Source organism: Semicossyphus pulcher, unplaced genomic scaffold (genome assembly GCF_022749685.1).
Source record: "Semicossyphus pulcher isolate SPU_LCO1_2020_fin unplaced genomic scaffold, fSemPul1.0.p SCAF_2, whole genome shotgun sequence".
Taxonomy (NCBI): Eukaryota; Metazoa; Chordata; class Actinopteri; order Labriformes; family Labridae; genus Semicossyphus; species Semicossyphus pulcher.
The window spans coordinates 11,239,498-11,260,497 of NW_027211693.1; the positions used below are offsets into that span (position 1 = coordinate 11,239,498).

The 21,000-nt window shown below is 41.3% G+C and overlaps 1 protein-coding gene across 1 annotated transcript; it reads right to left on the reverse strand.

The window, feature by feature from the left end:
• Nucleotides 1–1,944: 1,944 nt before the first annotated feature.
• On the reverse strand, nt 1,945–19,632 carry klhl3 (kelch-like family member 3). Its single transcript, XM_069669499.1, has 15 exons — nt 19,583–19,632; nt 16,713–16,847; nt 16,177–16,283; nt 15,983–16,104; nt 12,527–12,689; nt 12,229–12,338; nt 9,825–9,941; nt 8,212–8,361; nt 7,983–8,100; nt 7,627–7,824; nt 5,595–5,696; nt 5,361–5,489; nt 4,870–5,010; nt 3,490–3,633; nt 1,945–3,395 (listed from the first exon to the last, which is right to left on the reverse strand). The coding sequence occupies exons 1-15, from the start codon at nt 19,630–19,632 to the stop codon at nt 3,367–3,369; spliced, it is 1,815 nt and encodes a 604-aa protein (XP_069525600.1). The 3' UTR covers nt 1,945–3,366.
• Between the last annotated feature and the right edge of the window lie 1,368 nt (nt 19,633–21,000).

Genomic DNA, 21,000 nt, shown 5'->3' on the forward strand with positions numbered 1-21,000 from the left:
GCAGCAATTAATGTAGTACAACACAGTGACTGGTCGTCAGCGCCCTCTAGTGGACAACAACACGCAAAACAAGCTAACGATTAACACACCTGCCATTTTTTTGTACATTATTCTTTTGCTATTTCTTTCAACTGTCATACTGTGAGTGGTCGTGTTATTAAATGTTAAGTAAAACAAATATAGCTGTAATATCCATAAAACAAAATAGTTCAAGTTTAAAACACAGTGTAAACTCAAGAAATTACCTAAAAGTCGTAGGATACTTCGGTATGGTACTTGAGTAAAAGTACTTCCTTAAATTCCACAGCTGTGAGGAAAGTTTGTGTCTCACGTTAAATTGTGTTTTTACTGGAGAAATCAGAAAGTCGTACAAACGTGTACCACAAACTGCTGGGCCAGAGTTGAGGATGCTGTGTGTGTTTAGGTAGGTTAAAAGCAAGCTGATGAACCGTCAGTATCAACCAACAGGAAACATTTTAGCGTTACTGTCGCTGTTTAATTAATTTAGTTAAACTCACCTATTGCTGAAGCCGTCAAACGTCCTGAAATGGATCCACAGACTTGTGGCATTGTTGAACACGAGCCACAGAAAGGCCGGAGAGTTACTAATTAGGCTAATTGCACCTGTCAGTCAGACATCAGAGGCCGGAAGAGAGCGGTTACTTACGCCATGTTAGATACCGTTTTTATATTACATTCAAGTTACAATTCTAAATATCCTGACTCTTTAGCATCCTTAGATACAAACTACATATATATTACATATTCTTAACATCTAAGTGAAGATTTTCATCTTAAGTAAGAAAAATAACCACCTCTATTATGACTATGTTTCGGTTACTGTGATTTGTTGGACTTACTTCTAGTGGTGGTGGAAGTTTTCAAAGCTATTTCTTAGTACAAGTAGTACAGTGAAGTCCTGCACTGAAAATCTTATTTGAATTAAAGTATAAGCATCAAAATATACTTAAAGCTCCAACAGCAGAAGTTCACATTATGCAGAGTGCTCCACAAAGCTTAATGCATAATAAATGCAGGATCAAAAGTGTGATACAAGGAGCTGCTAATTCCACATGCTAACCTGTTAATGTTTTGGATTTCGATTATCTGTCATTACAAATTCCGCTATGTTGCAACACTGTTCAAGTGGACTCTATGTGTGTTTCCGACCTGCAGAATCACGAACGCACCACAATCCATGCTGTTCACCTGCATGACCACGCAATTAAACCTGTCAAAGTTTTAGAGCAGAATCTGGAGGGTTGCACATTTGGATTGCATCTTTGACATGAAGCATGACTTAACCATTGAATGTATTGCATGTAAGAAGTGGAAGTAGCTTCAGGACTTATACAATTGATATGTGTACGACATTATAAGACTCGAGTTCGCCATATTTGCCGTCAACAAATATATATATTTTATGAGCCAGAGGTCACCACATTTAGAAGAGGCGGCGGATATGCATTGTGTACGCCTCTATCCCGGTACCAAAGTCGCTGTAAGGACTTATCAATCATAAGTAAGCCATGCCCTGTAGCATACCCTACTGCAATAATTAAACATCATGCTGTGTTGACGAAGGCTTAAAACTTGCGGTCAAATCATAAAGATATTAGAAAACAGTTCAGGTGAGAAAGAGGATCATTTTCTCAACAACCTCCAGACAAAACTTGTTTATACAACCACAGCAGACGCCCCCTGCAGGCCAGTAATAAGCACGCAGTTTAAGACATTGGCCTCACTTTTCAATCTGGACTTAAAACACCTGCACAAACTACAAACCCCCATTGTTCTGCCTGTGTTGCGTCAAATGGAGATTTCCTGGAAAAAATTAGATATTCACAGTGATCCCTTACAGTTGATAAGTGTAAAGTTTCATACTGTGATCATATGACCTGAACTTACTTCCTGGAAGACATGAAAAAGACAACAGCACAGAGGTCTGTTAAGTATTTTATAAACCTTTTCGTCATGACAGCCGATCACTTCCAGTTGCTCCATGATTTGTGGAAGCTCAGAGACAAAAGAAACGAGAGGTCGTCTGAGGAAACCTTTCATAAAACAGCTTCTATAAATCTCTTTACTTCAAAGCTATGGCACCAGTCAGTCAGCTGAAGAACTACACCTAAAATAAACCCGCTGTCGTCTGTGAGAAGAGCACAAGTTAAATGCTGAGAAATGGAATGACGACCTCACTTTGATATGAAGAAATGTGAACTCAATCGTCTCAAAACAATAAATAGAAAATCTTAAACCTGCTTCTTTTACATTATAATCTTACAGTTGGGTTTCTACAGTGCATTTTGACACGCTCCCTTACACAATAAACAGAAACAAGTCATCATTTCAGTTTGTTACAAAGAGATAAAACACTGTGTGACTCCAGCATCATTCTGATCATATAACTGGCACTTTTTTTTTTACAATTTCGGATCCCATTATTGGCCTCAAAGTGGTGAGTTTAAATGCTCCCATGAGTGGGAAGAGAGACAGCAGGTAAGTTAGAAAGGCGGTCCAATCAGTCAGTGCAAGTGATCAGTGCATCAGTAGTGTGCCGACAACAAAATCAAGTCCTTCTGTGTCGAATCGGATCAACGGGCCTGAGTGTAAAGCCACCGCAGTGGTTCTGCACATCATTAAAAACATCTGAAAATATTAAATATGATTTGCATATAAAGATGTTTTGTACATTCTTCAAATTATCTCGCAGCTCTGTAGATCCGGGCCGCCTGATTGGAAACAAAAACACTCAACACAAATCGACGCTGCAGCTCTCTGGAAGGCTCAGGTCAACTTTTAGCTACACCTGCTGACAATCGGCACCGGAAAACCACCGAGCAAATACTTCCCATAAGCAGATTTATATTCAGGCTAACTGTGGCAAGTCTCTTTAAAAAATTAGCTCCCATGGTGTGCCGAGGTTTGCAGGTACAGCCTTTACACCTCAGAGCAGATACAACTCTCCGTTTGGCCCCGTCTGCTTCAGTTCTTCCAGTCTCAGTGAGTCTAATGTCAGCTGATACAGCCACTTGTTATGTGCTTGGCATTTAAAGCCAAGAGAAAGCTTATCTTATAAGCCCACTATCTCTGTGGATATTGCTTCTAATCCAGTGCAACCATGTCTTAATAGTTAGGATCTCTCTCTTGGACATCGCAGCAACATCAGCTTGTGGTTTAGCGCCAAAAGCTCCTCCAGATGCCTCCTTGATTTTCACTCAGCCGAGGACTGAGGGCGTCCCGTCCATTTGGACAGCGTTCATCGCCTGCGTCACTCCTCTGTGTGCCTGTGGAGCTTCAGACGTCAGTGTGAGTCTCTGTGAGAGATGCAGCCGATGCAGAGCTGACGTGGTGAGAGACCCTCGGTCATAACGGCTTGTCAATCACTGCGACTCCTGTAGGAGTGAGAAATAAGGTTAAATGTGGATCTTAATTTCTCTCTGTGACGTGGAAATGTTGCACGTGTGGCGATGGTGCAATCAGACTGACCGGCATAGCTGCGCCCGTTGCTCATGTTTGTGGGAATGAGGCTCCACTTGTCTGTGGTCGGGTTGTAAAACTCGACAGAGGAGAGGTTACAGGAGCCGTCGTCTCCTCCGATCACGTACAGCAGCCCGTTTATGGCACACACACCTTCACAAGAGCAATGTTCACACTTCAGCAAATCTGACAAGTAATTTCTCTGCTATTCAATGCCTTTTTATCTTCATGTCAAAACATATAGATAACTCTGGATAGATTTTTAGACATCTTTTATGTAGGAGCGAACATTTTAAGACTTTTAACGACAAAATAAATACAATAAAAATATGTGGTCAGGTGTTTATCAGGACAAAAAAAGGAATTTCCACTCATTGTTTGGTTCCAAAACTCTTAAAAACAGATATATAATTTAAACGTAATATACAAAACCAGCAAACTGTTTTCTGTACAGTAAAAAACACAAGACATTAAGCAGGGTAATGTTTTGCCTCCTGAGTTCTTGCAGGTTTTTTGTCACCACCCTGCAGACATCGTTTAGGTGCTGGACACATTTTACACGTCTTTAAACGCAAAGGCAAGCAGAGAAAAATCAGGTATCACTGGAACAAGCTTGCGATTGTTTAGGTCATACCTCCTGAGCAGGGTTATTAGAGTTAATGAAAACTAAGAGTAAAACTAGCAGAGAAAAAAATAATTTCGTTAACTGAAATAAAAATGAAAACAATTAAATAAGAACTACAATGAACAACACAACATGAACTAAAACATTGCAGGTAAAAATCAGCTTTGGTTTTGTTGCGAAACCACTTTGTCCCCTTCTGTTTGATGAGACACTGCCCTAATAAAAAGAACCTAGAATGAAGATGACACAGTAACAAGCTAGTCCCAGAAGGTAACAGCAAAGCAACATACTTTTTCAGCTTCTTTAAATCAAGGCTTTCCTCATAACACCTGAAAAACTAAAACTAAATAAAAACTAAAATAAAACTAGTCAATTTGAATTTGACTGAAATCAAAAACCAAACAGAAAGACTAAAATACAAATAAAAACTAATGGAAATTTCAAAACTATAAAACTATAGCACTCTGCTCTGGAGGACTCTATTAGGTTGACAGAAAAAAACAAATGTAGCTTCATGATTTAGTTCTCAGCTTTTAGAGTGTAAATTGTTGTTGTCTCTACACGAACCTCTATGAGCTCTTGTTGCCTTATGAACCGCTGCCAACTTTATATTCAAAGCTAATCCTATAACTGTCTTGAAACTGCAGAATCAAAAAAAAACAACCTTCTGTTCTCTCCTAAATCATCAATTTCAAGCATGAACTTTCAGCGCCCGCGTGCAGAAACGGTTAATGAATGCTGTGTGTCTGTGCTCGATGTCTGACCTGCGTTCCGTCGGCACATGTTCATGTCACAGACCAGTCTCCAGCTGTTGGTCTGAGGTTCGTACACCTCGACGCTCTTCCTCACCAGAGGACCGTCGTGTCCTCCTGCTGCATACAGCTGACCTCCCAACACACCTACACCTGGGAGAAAAACCCCCACACGCAAACGAAGGTGTGAGCAATGACAAAAATGAGATCTATAAATGTATTTTTTTGCAGGCAGGAGGGTTTAACTTTCCCCCGTGTTGTCAAGGTGAACACAGTTACTACATTTTGTTACAGTGAGCAAAATGACTGTTTTCCATCTAGGATTTTTGCTCATGCAATTGCAAACAATGTCCACCGGGTGGTGCTGTTGAGCCAAAGGAAACTTGGCAAAAGCTCAACTCTGTACCTTTGGCTATAATACACTGCTATTACTATCAATATTTATACTTTTAAGAGACATTATGTAATAAAAATGATTATCTTGTGTGTGTGTGTGTTTGTACCTGCTCCACTGCGCCGTGTGCTCATGTCAGCCACATAGCACCACTGATCAGCGACAGGGTCGTACTCTTCTACTGTACTGAGACACTGACGGGAAGCTCCATCATAGCCTCCTACTGCATACAACTTACCTGTACAGACACACATACACACACGCACACAGTCATTAAAACATATGGCTTCTTAATGGATTAGCACACGATGTTACCCAGTTCACACACACACTTCATTCTTACCGTCGACCACACCTACACCCACACTGCTGCGTCGGGTGTTCATGGAGGCGACGTACATCCACTCGTTCGATTTATAGTTGTAGGCTTCCACTGTGGACAGACCTGAAGGAGAGACGCAGAGAGAAGCAACTGAAAAATATCAGCAAATAACATTATCAGGTCAGAATAAGTGTGAGTGGAAGTGTAAACATTTTGCATCCAACTAGTAGAAGTGTTAAAACAGGGGAGAAGAAAAACACTGCCGTGTTTGCTGTGTTTACTGTGAACACGAGCAGGCTGTTAAAGTCTGCTCACACTCGAGCTGAACAATATATCGCTACAGGAGAAGTCCTTCTGATATCACACCAGTGCAGCTCTTCTCAGAGCACAGAGCGAACTGACCGCCGTGCAGCAGAGACTGTTTGTCACCTGCCTGTAAACTGTGAACAAGCATGCGACACTGCTGCTGTCAAAGATGTCGGCGGGACGATGAAGGCAGACGCTCCATTATGCAGTGTGGCTTATAAATTAGTGTATTCCTGTTACCAGCGGCACTTCGTCCCGGTGCTGGGTAACGCTGTGGCCTCATAAACGGAGCAGACGTGCTGCGGAGTGTTTACTTTTAGTGGCTACACTTGCAGCGACCCCGGGGCAGACGCAGAGCTCGCTGGAGGGATTATATATCCCGTCTGGCCTGGGAACGCCTGGGAATCCCCCAGGAGGAACTGGAAAATGTCGCTGGGGAGAGGGACGCCTGGGTCACCTTACTGAGTAGGCTGCCACTGTGACCCGGCCCGGGATAAGCGAAAGATAATGGATGGATGGACTTGCAGCGCACACATGGTGTGAGGTTGTGTGTGCTGACAGGAAGTAGGAGACGCTGAGCCTTAGTTTCAAAAAGTTACTGTCACCGGGCTGATCACGCTGATTAAAGATAGATTTGAACACAGTTAGAAATGGTTGATAACATACTGTATAGTAACACAACTGCAGCCCACAAGTCTATTTGTGTTTAGTTTATAAAGAAACGTGTTGCTCTACTTGAACTCTCTGTTAGAAGCAAAAAGAAAAGTCCCAAATAACAAGTAAGATTGTTAATTGTTTGGACATGAAAACACACGTTTATCTGCTGTAATTTTCACACTCAAAAACTAGACAGGGTAACTAACTACATCAGCATGTTGCCCTTAAACTATGTCTCTCTGTAAAGCCTGCTCTCACACATTAACTTCTGTTTTCTACTCATTTCTTCACTGACTGTGTCTATTTTGGAACTTTCCGTCTGTATTTAGACCCTAAACTTGTTGCTTTGTGTTCTACAGCTGAAGATACTTCTTTAAACCTGTTGGTAACTGTTGCAGTGTGTTTCTGTGTCTGTTAAGAGGCTTTCCCACTGGTCAAAAAACCAGCTGACACCCGGCTTTTTTGCTTAGTGGGAAAGGTTACAATCGGCATTCAGACCCGGTCAAATGACTCTGCAGTAGACCCAGGTAATTATCCTCTGCGACTCTTTGTCATCTCAGCTACAAATTCCACACGTCTCCGTCTCAGCAGCGCTCGAACATCGTTCCAATTTTTAAACAGACTGGATGAGTAATAGATACAATAAAGACCTAACCACCGTAACTTCTTCACTGGTTACTAACCCTGTTTCGGGCGCGTTTGTGACGTCAGATGGTGACGCAGCAGAAAAGAGACCGACAGGAGTATACTTCACTGGCAATGGGAACAGAGACAATCGTATCTTTAAGTGGGTCTTCCTGGGTCTGAAAAATCTGTGTCAACATGCTAATTAAGGTGGGAAAGGGGTAGTAGAGGACTTGACCATGTATTATCTGTACTGCAGGGAGTGACAAAATGAAAGGACAATGTAACAGATGTGCCATCTAATCCCTAAATTCTAGTCAAAGATTGAGATAGTAATTTCCGCTGGTAAAACTTTCAGCACTTATAAAAAGGCGTCTTTTTCAGCACAAATAATCTTGCAATCAAGGCATCACAAAGACCATGAGCTGTGACAGGATGCATGATGGTGCTGAGTGCGAAGGCGTACCTATACTTCCGTTGAAGCCCCCCACGGCGTACAGTAAATCCGCCAACACAGCAGCTCCCAGAGTGCTGCGTCTCTCCTGCATGCTCGACACCGCGCTCCACTGGTCTCTGACTCCGTCGTACACATCCACCGTTCGCTCCCGCAGAGAACTGTTGAACCCCCCGACTGCATAGACTCGGCCTGCCATGGAGACGACGCCTGGACACACAGACAGAGTTAAGGAAATGGAAGTGAATAATGGTTAAAGATTAAATCGTTATTTTTTTAACTGAAGACGCTTAAAAAGAAAGCACTATATTAGTGATTTTTATATCAGTTTCCAACGTTTAGACAACTTCAGGACTAAACTAACTGACCTGCTCGGCAGCGTCTTGAAGGCAGATCAGCTACTTGGTACCATCGATCCTCCTGGAAGTCGTAACACTCCACACTGCGGATCGCCTTCGGAGCCTGACCGCCCACAACGATCATCACCTGAGAAAGATCGCAGTCAGTGTCAGACATCCGAATTACAGTCATCCTACTCACGACAACGGCTTCATGTTTTAAAGTGTGTTGTGTTACAGTATATGTATGCGTGTGTACTTTTGGGATGCTGATGGGAGTTCGTGGTCGGGTTCTGTCCGTCTTGATGAGGTGCCTCTGGTCGGCAGGCAGCAGGTGATACTTCATTGCTTCTATGAGAAAATCTTTACAGGTGTTGTTGTTCTTTATCAAAGCCTCCTCCTCTACAATCTGAAACAGAGACCACATGTCAGTCCGGCTATTTAAAGACATCACTTATGGTTCTGAAGAGTGGGATGACCAGTTTTGTTTACTTGAAAACTGGTTGTGAATCGTGATCATTTTAAGATGAATCAATAATAAAAGTAGGGATGCACAATATTGGATTTTTTGCCGATATCCGATATGCCGATATTTTACAACTCATTTAGCCGATTACCGATACCGATATTTTTTTCCCCGCACACCTAATTGCAGAGGTCATCAACTCTCTTCTGTATTGGAATTAGCGCACAGTTTAATGGTGATACTCTTATCACGTTTGTTACAACGGTCGGGGTGACGGGTCTTGAGATGGTTAATCAAGTTTGTAGTGTTGAAAGACTTTGCCTTGGCTCCTCCTCGCATCACCGAAGCTGAGCAGTCATTGCAAACAGCAGTTTTGCTCTATTTCGGACACTTTGAAAAACTTCCACACCACGGACATTTTGGCTTCTAACTCTCTCATGCTGCAGGTAGACACACGTGACGTCATCACGCTGCGCCACGCAGGTCTTCTTTGCGCCGAGGTCAGGCATTTAATCAAGTATGCAGCAGCCCATTATTTTATCGGTTAATTATATCGGCGTGTTGGCTGATATCCTCTCATTTTTAAGCCCAATATCGGCCGATACCGATAATGTGCCAATAATATCGTGCATCCCTAAATAAAAGTAATCGTAAGCTGCAGCACATGTAACCATATGTATCCAGTTCAAACACAAAAATAATCACAGTTCATTTATCAACATACTTTTCATGGGACATAAAATAAACGCTGTCAAGCAGCTGTAGCATGGTGAACTCCAAAGTAACTGGACAATAGGATTCTTAGAAACTAAAGACCAGGGAGGACTTGGAGGACTGGGAACATCTTCAGACCTTCACTACAGTCGTACTAGAAAAACTTGTGATCTGGTTGACTGAAAATTTGACTAACAGACACACAGCTCCAGAAAACATTCAGTGTAACAATTATGGTTTTTTAACCATAAGATGCAAAAAGGATGTTTTCTTTGCCTCAAATAATGCAACGAAAACAAGCTCATGTTCACGTCTAAACAGAAGAATATTAATGTTTAACTCAGGAAGAGTTCAGAGATCAATATTTGGTGGAATAACCTGTTTTTTTTTTTTTATTACAGCTTCATGCGTCTTGGCATGCTCTCCACCAGTCTGTCACATTGCTGTTGGGTGACGTGATGCCACTCTTGGCACTGAAATTAAAGCAGCTCGTCTTTGTTTGAATGCTTGTGACCATCCACCTTCCTCTTGATCACATTCAGGAGGTTTTCAGTGGGGTTCAGATCTGGATTGGGCCGGCCATGACGCGTAGAGACAGATGCTGATTTAAGGAGCGTTTGGAGCTGTATGCGTTTGGTGTTCCTCATGGAATTGAAATAAGTATAAAGAAAAGAAAAGAGGCTTTCTTGTACCTGTACCAGGTAATCCCTGGACAGTAGAGGAAGTCTGACATGCTCCATAAGTTTGGGCATGTGCTCCAGACGAGCCGGCTTATCTTGCTTTATCCAGGATATCATCGCCTCAAACACCTGAGAGAGACAGAGAGGAGAGACAGACAGCAGTGAGGGAGAAAACATGAATGCTTTAATAGAGGAACACAAAACAGAACTTTCCCATAAAAGTAGAAGTATAAGAGCATTTCAACATCATTACTTTGTTTTTGTGTGTGTAAAAAATGTTGGTTTATTGAGAATGAGAGCCCAAAACTATGAGGAGAAGAAGACATAAAGACTCTGTTAAATGATCTCACACGCCCGACGATTGACTCCCTGATTGTGTGAACTGCATCGTTACAGCTGCAGTCACTGCTCTCTTTCAGAGTCAAACAGAGTTATCAAGTGGTCACAGCGGCTCCCAGCAGGATGTCGGCCCAGCAGAGGTGACAGACCTTTGTCCTGCGTGTTTTGCAATCCAAAATCTAACGCTTCAAAATTCACATTCAACTCAATCATCTCCTGTTGGCCTGTGGAGCAGCTCTGTCGGGGCAACCAAGGGACTGAGTGCCCCCCCCTGATGACGAGGAGGGTCGTGAGGGAAAGTGGACCATTAGTCGACGACTCCCCGGACTTTCCTCTGATCAAGGTTTCAAACTAGATGAATTGTAAACACAAGAAACTCCTCTACCAACATACATTATAAGCCACTTCCTCTTCACATTCACACGGTATAAATATATATATGTGTTTATGTGGCCTGCTTTTAAAAAAGTGCCTTACTTATAATGAACCACAAATGATGCCGTCTTAATGTTTAAAATAAAGATCCTTATTTCCCTTACTGCTAAATTTGGACAAACAAGCAGAGTTCACATAAAACCATACAGACTATAATAAGAAGCATCGAGGGGAAAAGAAGCCCGTTCACTTTAACCTCTTAGTTGTAATTGTGAGACAGAGATATCAGGACACTGTCAGCTACATGTGTGTAAGATAATGTGCCTATGTTAGGGCTGTAACCTGGCAGTTACGCTAAGCTAACACCTCATATTAACATGAATAAAACACTGCAGCAGAGCTGAATGATAAGAAGTTTTACACTGTTTGGATTTGAGAAACATTCCTAAACATTCTGATTTAGTAACACATATTCATTATTATATTATATCATGCAACGTTTTGCTGTTCACACTGAAAAAAATCCGATCTGTGTCACATGGGGGGGGGGGATCAGAATTGGGACACTTTTAGCGGCAGTATTAATGCAGCCTAAGGGCCCGATCAGACAGAGGCGCACCGCACTGCCTTTTTTGTGAAAGTAAAAACCCGATCAGACAGAGCGCGTTTTAGCAGCTGGGGGCGGCTTTTTTTCCTACTGTTGTTAAGGCAACCACCGAATCATTAGCTGTCATTAAACTAACCGTTACATTGTAAACTGACAGAAGGCTCGCCTCTCCTTTCATCCGATTGGACAATGAGAAAAAACGCCCATGACGTCGGGCACTTTTCTGCTTAGAGTTGAAGTTTTTTCAACTCCAGGCGCTCGGAGCGTTTCCTCAAAAATGCACATGTGCAAAAAGCTTCACTATTATTGAAAACAATGACAAAAAAGCCGCCCCCAGCTGCTAATACGCGTCCTGTCTGATCGGGCCCTTAGTGTGTTCACGTGAGAGCCTTTGCAGGTTTTTGAAGTATCTCGTTAATTCAGAAAAACAGCATTATTTTTTTTTCTCCAGTAAATGCGTCCCTGATAGTAAACCTAATTCTGAATTTCCATGTATCTGGTGTGACTACAACGTTGGCAAAAGAGCTAGCATCTTTAAATATTGTGTGAAAGCCCCCAAAACAAAATAACAGGATGTTTTCCCCCTTCTTACATCCTCGCTGCCTCAAAACAAATTGAGTCGACACGAAAAAAAAACAAATCGATTCCTAAAATTGTGTGACTCCAGAATTCAGAATTTTAGCATCTTTAGTTTTGCAATGAGTAACCCGATCGTGCCGACAGATGAAGCCAGTTTGACATAGAGCAGACAAGATGACAGCTCCCTCTGTGTCTGTCTGACTGAACCGGCAGTCACCTTGAAGCCTGCGCCGCTCTGACAGCAGGATGACACACAGATGCTCCCTCAGACTCTCCCTGCTGACAGACTAACAGCTGACATCCTCTGGAATATGTCCTCTGCCAAAGTGGGCCAATCAGACGCAGAGAGCCGGATGAGGACGCCTGTCTGCAACGGCTTCAACTATGCAGAGAATTTCTTAATCTTCTACCTTCCCTTACAAGTGCTATTCTCAAAAATACTTTCATCCACAAGGAAAGAGACAAAGTGAGTTTCTTAAAGGGCTAAACAGTTTGGTATATGTTGTGGTGTCTGACCTTCTCCTCTGTGGAAACAGTGAGTTTGTCACTGGCGATGAGGCTGCACACCTGCTGCAGAGAAAGGCCCAGAAACTCCTCTCCCTGCACCACCTCAGTGAAATGCTGCTCTGAGAGACACAAACATGCAGGGTTACACACCACGCACACTACATCTAACAAGATTTCTTCATCCCAATCCCCTTAAAACATGACATGCAGCATTTTCCAAAGAGGTCTTCCTAGCACACATGCACCTTCACACACACAAAGATTAAAGATGACTCAGGATTTGTGGTGTGAACGTGGAGAAGCTTACCAGCGTATGCGTGGGCCTGGTTGAGAAGCTGCGTGCATGTGTGCAGGTCAGCGAAGGCTCTGATGCCCAGACAGTTGGTGGGGTGAAGCTGAGACTGCAGGAACTCACAACAAACCTGACGGACGTCCATCAGCTGGAGGAGACTGGCTGCCGGCAGCAGAACCTGCAGTGACGACACACACATAATAGAGTCACTTTAAAACTTCAACTGGATTTTGTTGGTGGAAAAACAAAAACACAATCTGGTCTTCTAATGAATTAAAAAAAATGCTAGAATAGCATGGTACGGAACAATTATTGGTCGTCTGTTTACTGCTAACTTTTACCCCTTTCCGACAAACTTGGAACGATGTTCAAGCGCTGCTCGGACGGAGACGGGTGGAATTTGTACCTGAGATGACAAGGAGTCGGAGCATAGCATCGCACCGGAAAGGGGGGGAAGATTAGCGTGCCTACACGGGTTTTGTGTTCCCATCAATGCCGATCGGCAATAATTCCCCGGGTCTACTGCAGAGTCATTTGACCCGAGTCTGAATGCCAAATGTAACCTTTCCCATTAAGCAAAAAAGTCAGGTGTTAGCGGGTGTTATCAGGTTTTTTGTCCAGTGGGAAAGGGCTTGAACTTTTGTTTTATTGTAAACAACACTTCTCACTTCTTCCAAATCAAATAATTCTAATTTCGGTCTTTTATTTGCAGAAAATGACGACTGGTGAAGAAAACGAAACGATGCAAATATGTGTTTGTCCGACCTCAATTAATGCAAAGAAAACAAGTTCAAGTTCATGTTTAAAGTCGAGGTGAAATGAAAAATGTAATTTTAATCCTTTTAGATCACATCCCCGGTTATTATGTGCATCTATTTGACAATATAGGCCAAAAAAAAATACAGAAAATCCATTTCTTCGTATTCTTATATCAAAATCCGATAATTTTTTCTTCCGGTAAAACTAAATTTCACACGTGCTTACGTAAGTTAGCACCAAACAATTTCAACCAATCAATCTGCAACATTTAGCCGCAGAGCACCAAGAACGCTCGGTCCGTTAGCTAGCTACTGCGCTGTGGAGAACGTCTGTCTACGCCCACTTCTCAACGATCAAATCAAATCCCTCTAATGATATGTCCCGCCTGCACGTCCTGTTTCACTCGGAAACACGTCACGATACGGAAGCTAGATACTCTCGAAATGCCGTTTCAGCTCGACTTTAACAACAGAATACTAATGAGATCAGTATCTGGTAGAATAACCTGGTTTTTAATCACAGCTTTCATGCATCTTGGAAGACTTTCACACTGCTGTTGGTTGACATTATGCTACTCTTGGTGCACAAATTCAAGCCACTCGTCTTTGTTCGATGGCCTCTTGATCACATTCAGGAGGTTTATAAGGGGTTCAGATCTGGATTGGGCTGGCCATAACATGTAGAGAGAGAGGCTGATTTAAGGAACATTTGGAGTGTTTTTTCCAGAGCTATATCTCCAGTCAATTGACAGACTTGGAGTCACAATGATGCGTCAAACAGAAAAAGGTTTCTGTATGTATTTGATTGGCCAAAGTAGGGTTGAGCCGACCATTTCCCCCCCCCCACAATTTCATTCATCTATCAATCTACTAATCTGCTTTTTTTCTAGACCGATTTAATGAGAGTTTGTTCTATAAAGTTTCCATCCCAATTTCTGTCCAATGAGATATCTTTAAATGTCTTCATTTGTTGATCCAAAACTTAAAAATCTTCAGTTCAACATGACAAAAAACAGGTAAGCAGGAAACGTACCAATATGACGGGATTCAGAAAACAATTTATGGCATTTTTACATGAAAAGTCCATTTAATGATCAACAGATTATCATGATAGTTGCCAAATATTTTCCTGATGACCGACTGCTCAATCAGTCCACTAATAGTTGCAGCTCTAGGCCTAAGCAACGCCTCACAACAGGACGTCCTGGTGTGACGCATCAACTTTTTTCATGGACAACCTTGTATTTCTGCTCTGCTTGCACCTCCTGCACTGTAATACTGCATTTTTAATCTGTTAGCATTCAGTCAGTGTACTGTTTAAAGCTTGACGCCGACAGACGAAGATATCCTGTGCTGCATCCCTTCTTAACTAGGTCAGGGAGACACTGTCTGCCTGCCTCTACACCTCTCTGTCATCACTCAGTCATCCTCTGCGTGTGCATTGTTACTGTCTCCTCTTTTGTCAGTGCACAGCTGCTCTGAAGCCTCATGGTTTCTGAAAGGGAGCATCAGATCCCCTGAAAACAGCTGTGACACCTGAGCATACATACACAGGAAAAACCACACATATGTTGTGCAAGGAAAACACACAGTTCCAAGAAATCGCAGAGAAAAAGCAACATTTACTGAAAATGAGCAAAGAATCAAAACATTTCGGAGTCAGCCAATCAGGGGGGCACGCTGCTAACAGTGGGAGGATTTCCTGCCTCTCTCCATGCAGACTTCCTGTGCTAATAATCGGAGGAAGTTTCCGTTCTGCAGCCCGATCCTGCAGCATTTATTCAACCTCTCGCCAGAGACATGCAGCTACCAAGAGTGAATGCCACCGAGATAAACAAGGCCTCAGTGCAGCACTTTCACAGCAAAGAAAACATTACCATTCTTAACATCTCCTGTAATAAAAATCTGCCCTTCATACAGGTTCATTCTGGACTTAAACTTAAACCAGAGATTTACAGCGATCAGGCCTTCAGTGGACAATTTCCCTTACAGGAAGCAAAAACACAGGCATGTTTAAAATCACTAAAACTTCCTGGTGTTTGGCTTTTCCCTCCTCTTGAGTCCAATTCACAGATTTTTGCAAAGTTAGTGGCTGAAACAAAGTGTGTTTTTGGAATTTGATGAATTAGTTCCCATCAAGAGTCACTAGAAATTAGAAAAAAAGCCTAAAACGATGTGGTCTGAATAAACGGTGTAGTAAAAACAATCCTTAAACTACAATATCCACTGCAAACATCAACTGCTTTCGGCGGTCTCCTGGTGTAAATCCTGGAGGGGCTGGTTGTTATCCCTATTACCAGCTTGTTATGTTGTTATTCTGACTTTAGCTTAAAACAAAAGGATTGTGCACAGAGAAGGTCAAGACAGCAGCTACATGACAAGCTCACTTCTGGAAAACAACTTTGTTTTGTAACTGCGTGACTAATGCTGTAAGCCAACATCTTTTTGCTGGGAGCAGCACCACTTGATTTAATTATCCAAACTGTGAAAGTGGAAACTGACGTTTTAAAATGCTGGTGCCCGAATGGTAAAATGACTTCTTCAAAACTGACTGGTCCAACAGAGCAGAGAAAGAGCAGGAACGAGGTCAAACTCACAATAAAAGAAGAAAAAAGGAAAGAAAATTTTGTTAAGTAAAAACAGGAAAATGCTCTCACTCCCTTCCTGCTCGCTCTCCCTCTTAAAAAACACTCTCTAACAAACACACACTCACCTGCACGTTGTCCTCTGTGACCTCTATCTCAGCTGTGTAGATGTAGTCGACCAGTTTTCTCAGAGTCGGTCCGTCCACCTCTCTGATCTCCACCTGATGGGCCTTACTCTCACTCATATCGCCTACAAACACATGCATAGTTAAACACATGCACATTACATGTAGGATTGTGCAAAACAACTGTGTGTGCGTACCTGTAAACATGGCACAGAAGTAGGGGCTACAGGACGCTAGGACCACCCTGTGAGCTGGCACTTCGACGTTCCCTGCCACCAGCTGGACGTCACACAGCATCTTCTTACTAAAGAACGAGGAGTGACAGAGAGAGACAAAGAAAGACTAATTATAATGTGCATAATTCTTGTGTTTGTCATAACACTTTAGACGACACTGCTGTGTAAAAAATAAATATGACAAGGATTTATTATAAGAAGGCCGCTTTAAGAGCCAAGTGTGGACAGGAAGGGTGCCAGCAAATGTGCCAGTTTAAGTGTTAATTTTCATGGTTAACTTGTAAAGTTGCTGTGGAGTATATGGATATCATGCAGATGGAGGTTTCATGTCTCAGTATCATGCAAGCAACTCTGTCTTAAATATGTGACACATTACCATCTTCCCTTTATTACAGGAACAACGGACAGAAAAAAATGATTGATTAGACACCATGATACTCCGGTAATTTTATTTTCAGTGTGAAAGTGAAAGCAAAAACTGCCAGTCAGCAACAAACCTCCTCAGCTCGTTCATGAGCTGAAAAGCTTTCCTCATGTGCGTCTGGTTGAAGGTGAGCATCCCTCCATTCATCGTGTCCTCCTCCGAGTCCGTGGTGCAGTTCGGACGTGGCGAGGCCGGTGTGGCCACCAGACTGTTAAGACATGAGAGACAGCGTCTGGATGGATCAGTGGAGATAGACGATGACCTGACAGTTAGACAGGCTACTTTCGGTTTCATCACTGAGGTTATGAGAAGAGGATGGGACAGACATAAGGTTAATCGCACTGAGCATTTTACACATATCTGTCACTGTTGTCTTTATGGTGTTGAACACAGAAAAGACATCACATCAAGTGTGACTCCAAAGAGGGGCTGCTCGAGGCTTCACTGTCTGCCTGTGATAGCTATTTTTGAACACTTGTGTGACGTCACTGACCCATCCTCCTTTAATAATCCCAGGTTCTACATGCTAATCTGCTTTGGTTGTAATGGAATTTAGATGCAGCTGCACACGAGAAACTCCACAGTCAGGATTTTGAATATACTTAGCACCAGTTTACCAGTTGAATATACCAGTGAAGATTTTTCTCAAGTAAAAACTAGGAGTGTCAGATCTGCTTCACTCATTAAACACAGAGGTGTATGGCTTATTACTAAAACTGTAACCAACAATTAATTCCCTTTCTTAAAACTGCAAAAAATGTTTGTGTATATTTAAATTGTGGACTACAAAACCAACAATGCCTTAGTCCTTTTTACAACACTTTCCGCTTATGCCAAAACCCATGTATAGGCAGATCTAAGTATTCAAAATGTAGTCACATGAAAATAGGCTTTTAAAAACACCCTAAATAAAACCATAAAACCGCTTGGGATCTATTTTAGTATGTATTACTCAGGACCGGGCTGTGTGTGGGTGTAAGGGACTATTTTAAAGGTTGTATGATTAATGCACATTTTGGTACAATACTAGGGAGGCTGTACATTTAACAGGGCGGTTATGAAAATAAACTACAGGAGCTGTGTTTAATGATAATAAAGGAACACAATGATGTGTTTTTGGACAGCAATAATACCCATGGCACAGATGAAAAGCCTTTGTCAGTCTTTAGCTACACAGACATAATTAATGGCCTGGATATATATGTTGATTGATCGTTTCCGTATTTCCACAGAAATTATAACAACTTTATCTGAGGAGAACATTTAACAAGGAATAATGTGCACTTAACAGTTCATGCACTGCTTTATCTTTTCATATTTATATCACTGTGCTACCTCTTGGTCAAAAGCAGCATGCACAACAACCAAGCCTCTTATGATGATACACAATCTAGTAATTCATTTTTAGACAGGAAGCCAATAGGATCAAATCATTGTCATGTTTAACATAATAAAGTTCTCTTCTTAAACACATCTATAAATGCAAACATAATCAGAATACTCCAGTGTTCATTAGTCTCCTGATTCCACTGCCATCTTTTCACTTGCAGAGCATCAATGTGAAATCTTGCTTCTTGTTTTATGGCATTCTATTACGTTTGTATTGTTTGTTGCTCTTTAATTTTCCTTTTGAGTTTTGGGTTCTTCAAGTTCATATTTCTTGTTGAGTTTGTGTTATGTACTGTCACTTGTGTATTTTCTGTCAAGTTTTATGTATTCTAAAGACCCAACAACGACATTACAAACAAGGTATAAAGCTATAAATGCTTTGGTATGTTGCAGCAGTATACATGCTTCGTTCTTGCCCCTATGAAAATTAAATAAATTACGTTTTATTGGACAACTATGAAGCCCATGGTGCAAAGGAATAAGCTATCAGGCTTTGGATAGATTAAAAAATATTGAATGCCTTAGATACATTTATTGGTTTAAGTCTGTTCAAGGTATTTGCTGACAACAAGAAAATACAGAATACTCCTTTAAACCCTCCCCTGACAGGCCCACAAAGAAAAGAAGAAAAACAAAAATATTTCCTGTACTGTAACCCAGCCGGAACACAGAAGAAAACCTGTTGTGTAATACAAGCCGCATTGAATATCCTAAGCTGAGAGGATATATTTGAGAACATTCAAATAAAGTTTTCAATTCAACTTTTAAGCAAAGGTGATCTGCACTCACCTGAGAGCAGGTGCAGGAAAAAACAACACAATGTGACATCAGCCTGAACTGATGTAACGAGAGATTTACTTTGTTTCGTGATTGTAATGACTGTATGCATGATCTATAACTTTTTATGTACTAGCTTGACTCTCACTATGACCCGTCCTTTAGACACAGACTATTTAAAAACAGTTTGAAGAAATAATGATGCAGCATTTACAAGCATCAGGATTAGTATGGTGATTCAGGACATAACAGGTAACAATTAAACTAATCCATGTACATGCATACGTCTTCTCAAATACATAAAGTCCGTCCTCTTTTCTTCCAAATACCAAAAAGAGTGCACAAATAAAAATATGTGTTTTGAGTTTGTTCAGCGGCAAGTTGGCAGACTGGTTAGCTATTAGCAACTTCACAGCTAACATAAGCTTATAACTGCCATGAAACATCGCTTTAAAGACAGAAATAACCAATTTTAAGAGCCAGACTACACTAAACTGGCTGTCTTTAAGTTACCACTTGATGACAGTCTCTAAATGTCTATGAGTGAACTTGAAGTTTGTTTAACTGCCTCAGCTGGGCAGCCAAAGATGCTAGCTAACTCAGCGAAGCTAACTAGTCAACAGGGCTAGCTCGCGTTGCTAGGAGATATCTGTTCGGCTCTCTGTGTTGTGTTAATAGCCGGTGGATCGTGTGTGGTCAAATGTTATCCAACAGATGTAGGAGCAGCGTGAATCACAGCTTTACAAAATAATCCCTACCGCTGCTGAGCCAACTCACCCCAACGACACACCGTCCATCCTCCCGGAGTCAGACACCACAGCAGGCATGAGCGCTGTACAGCCAGCCGCACAAAGATGGTGTATGAGCAAGATGGATCACTCCGTAGTTTAAAGAAAGTGAACACAACGAAGTCTGTACACTACAGTCTATGGCACACACGTGCAGTTTTTATTATGCTCGTATGACTTACTCGGGGCCAAAAAATGGTCTATTTTTAATTGATTTAAAAATATATTTATATAATGTCCTTAGTTATATCAAAGTAAGATTCACCACACCCACCTATATGACTCACCACCCATTCCCTGGCAGGCTTCAACAATATATTTTAGATGTAAAATTATATTATACACAAAACAAAAATTATTCATTCTTGTGCTTGGCTCATTCAAAATATCTTAAATTCCTCTTAAGTATAAGTGAAAAAAGAGTGAAAAGTTAAAACTTGCTATACACCTGTCACTAAGAATGTTCTTTTGTGCTCTTCATTTGTTTACCTATTGTTTCACTTTTATTTATTTTTGGTTTATTGTTGGTTGTACGGTTTACCGTTCTCTATTGATTTGCTGTAAATTAGAATAATGAAATCTAATCTACTGTTTACTGTTTTCAACAGATTGTCATGTGGCATATAATTTCCTCCGTTGTTGACAGATTTTTAACCTTCATTTTATATGCATCAACTCTGTCTTGTTTTGTATATTTTCAATGTGTTAAATGAAATAAAATTCCTATTTTTTTAATGATAGAAAATACAATGGATAAGGGAAATAGAATTTTCCTCCCTTTAGCGGCATAAATGTGATACTTTCCATCGTTTGATAAAATGTCTGAAATAGTAAAGTGTATCCTGAATTCCTAAAGTCCAAGATTATGGACCCCAAAATAATTTTGTGCACTGTATGTCAATTGGATTTTGTAATGTAATTAACCGTTAACACATTAGGGGAATTTGCATCACTGTAGTACAACATGAGTGGGGGCTTATCCTGCTTTATAAGTTAATTTTGCAGCAATGTGTTGCAAAAGGACATAACACTGACTTGCTTTCACATATGCGTATTCCTAATGTGATATTTTATCACTGTCAGCATCACTTTTATTCAAACAGAGGTTGCTTTGGTTAAATGGAAAATTGAAAGCAAAAGAGTACATTCACTAAGCATAGAGGGCAGTTGATCAGGCCCAGCAGGGAGCCCAAAGATAATTTGTACCCTGAAGAAAATGCTGACACTCTGGACAAGATCCTGGAGCTGCAACCGTAAACGAGTTTCAGTAACTTTGAAAGATGCAGCGATGAAAAATGAAAGATGCACTTGCACTATCTTGTATTTGTAAATAGTTTGCTGTAGGTATTTTTCCTTTCATAAACTAGCAAGACAAAGATACTAGATCAAATCAGTCCAGTGTCGTAC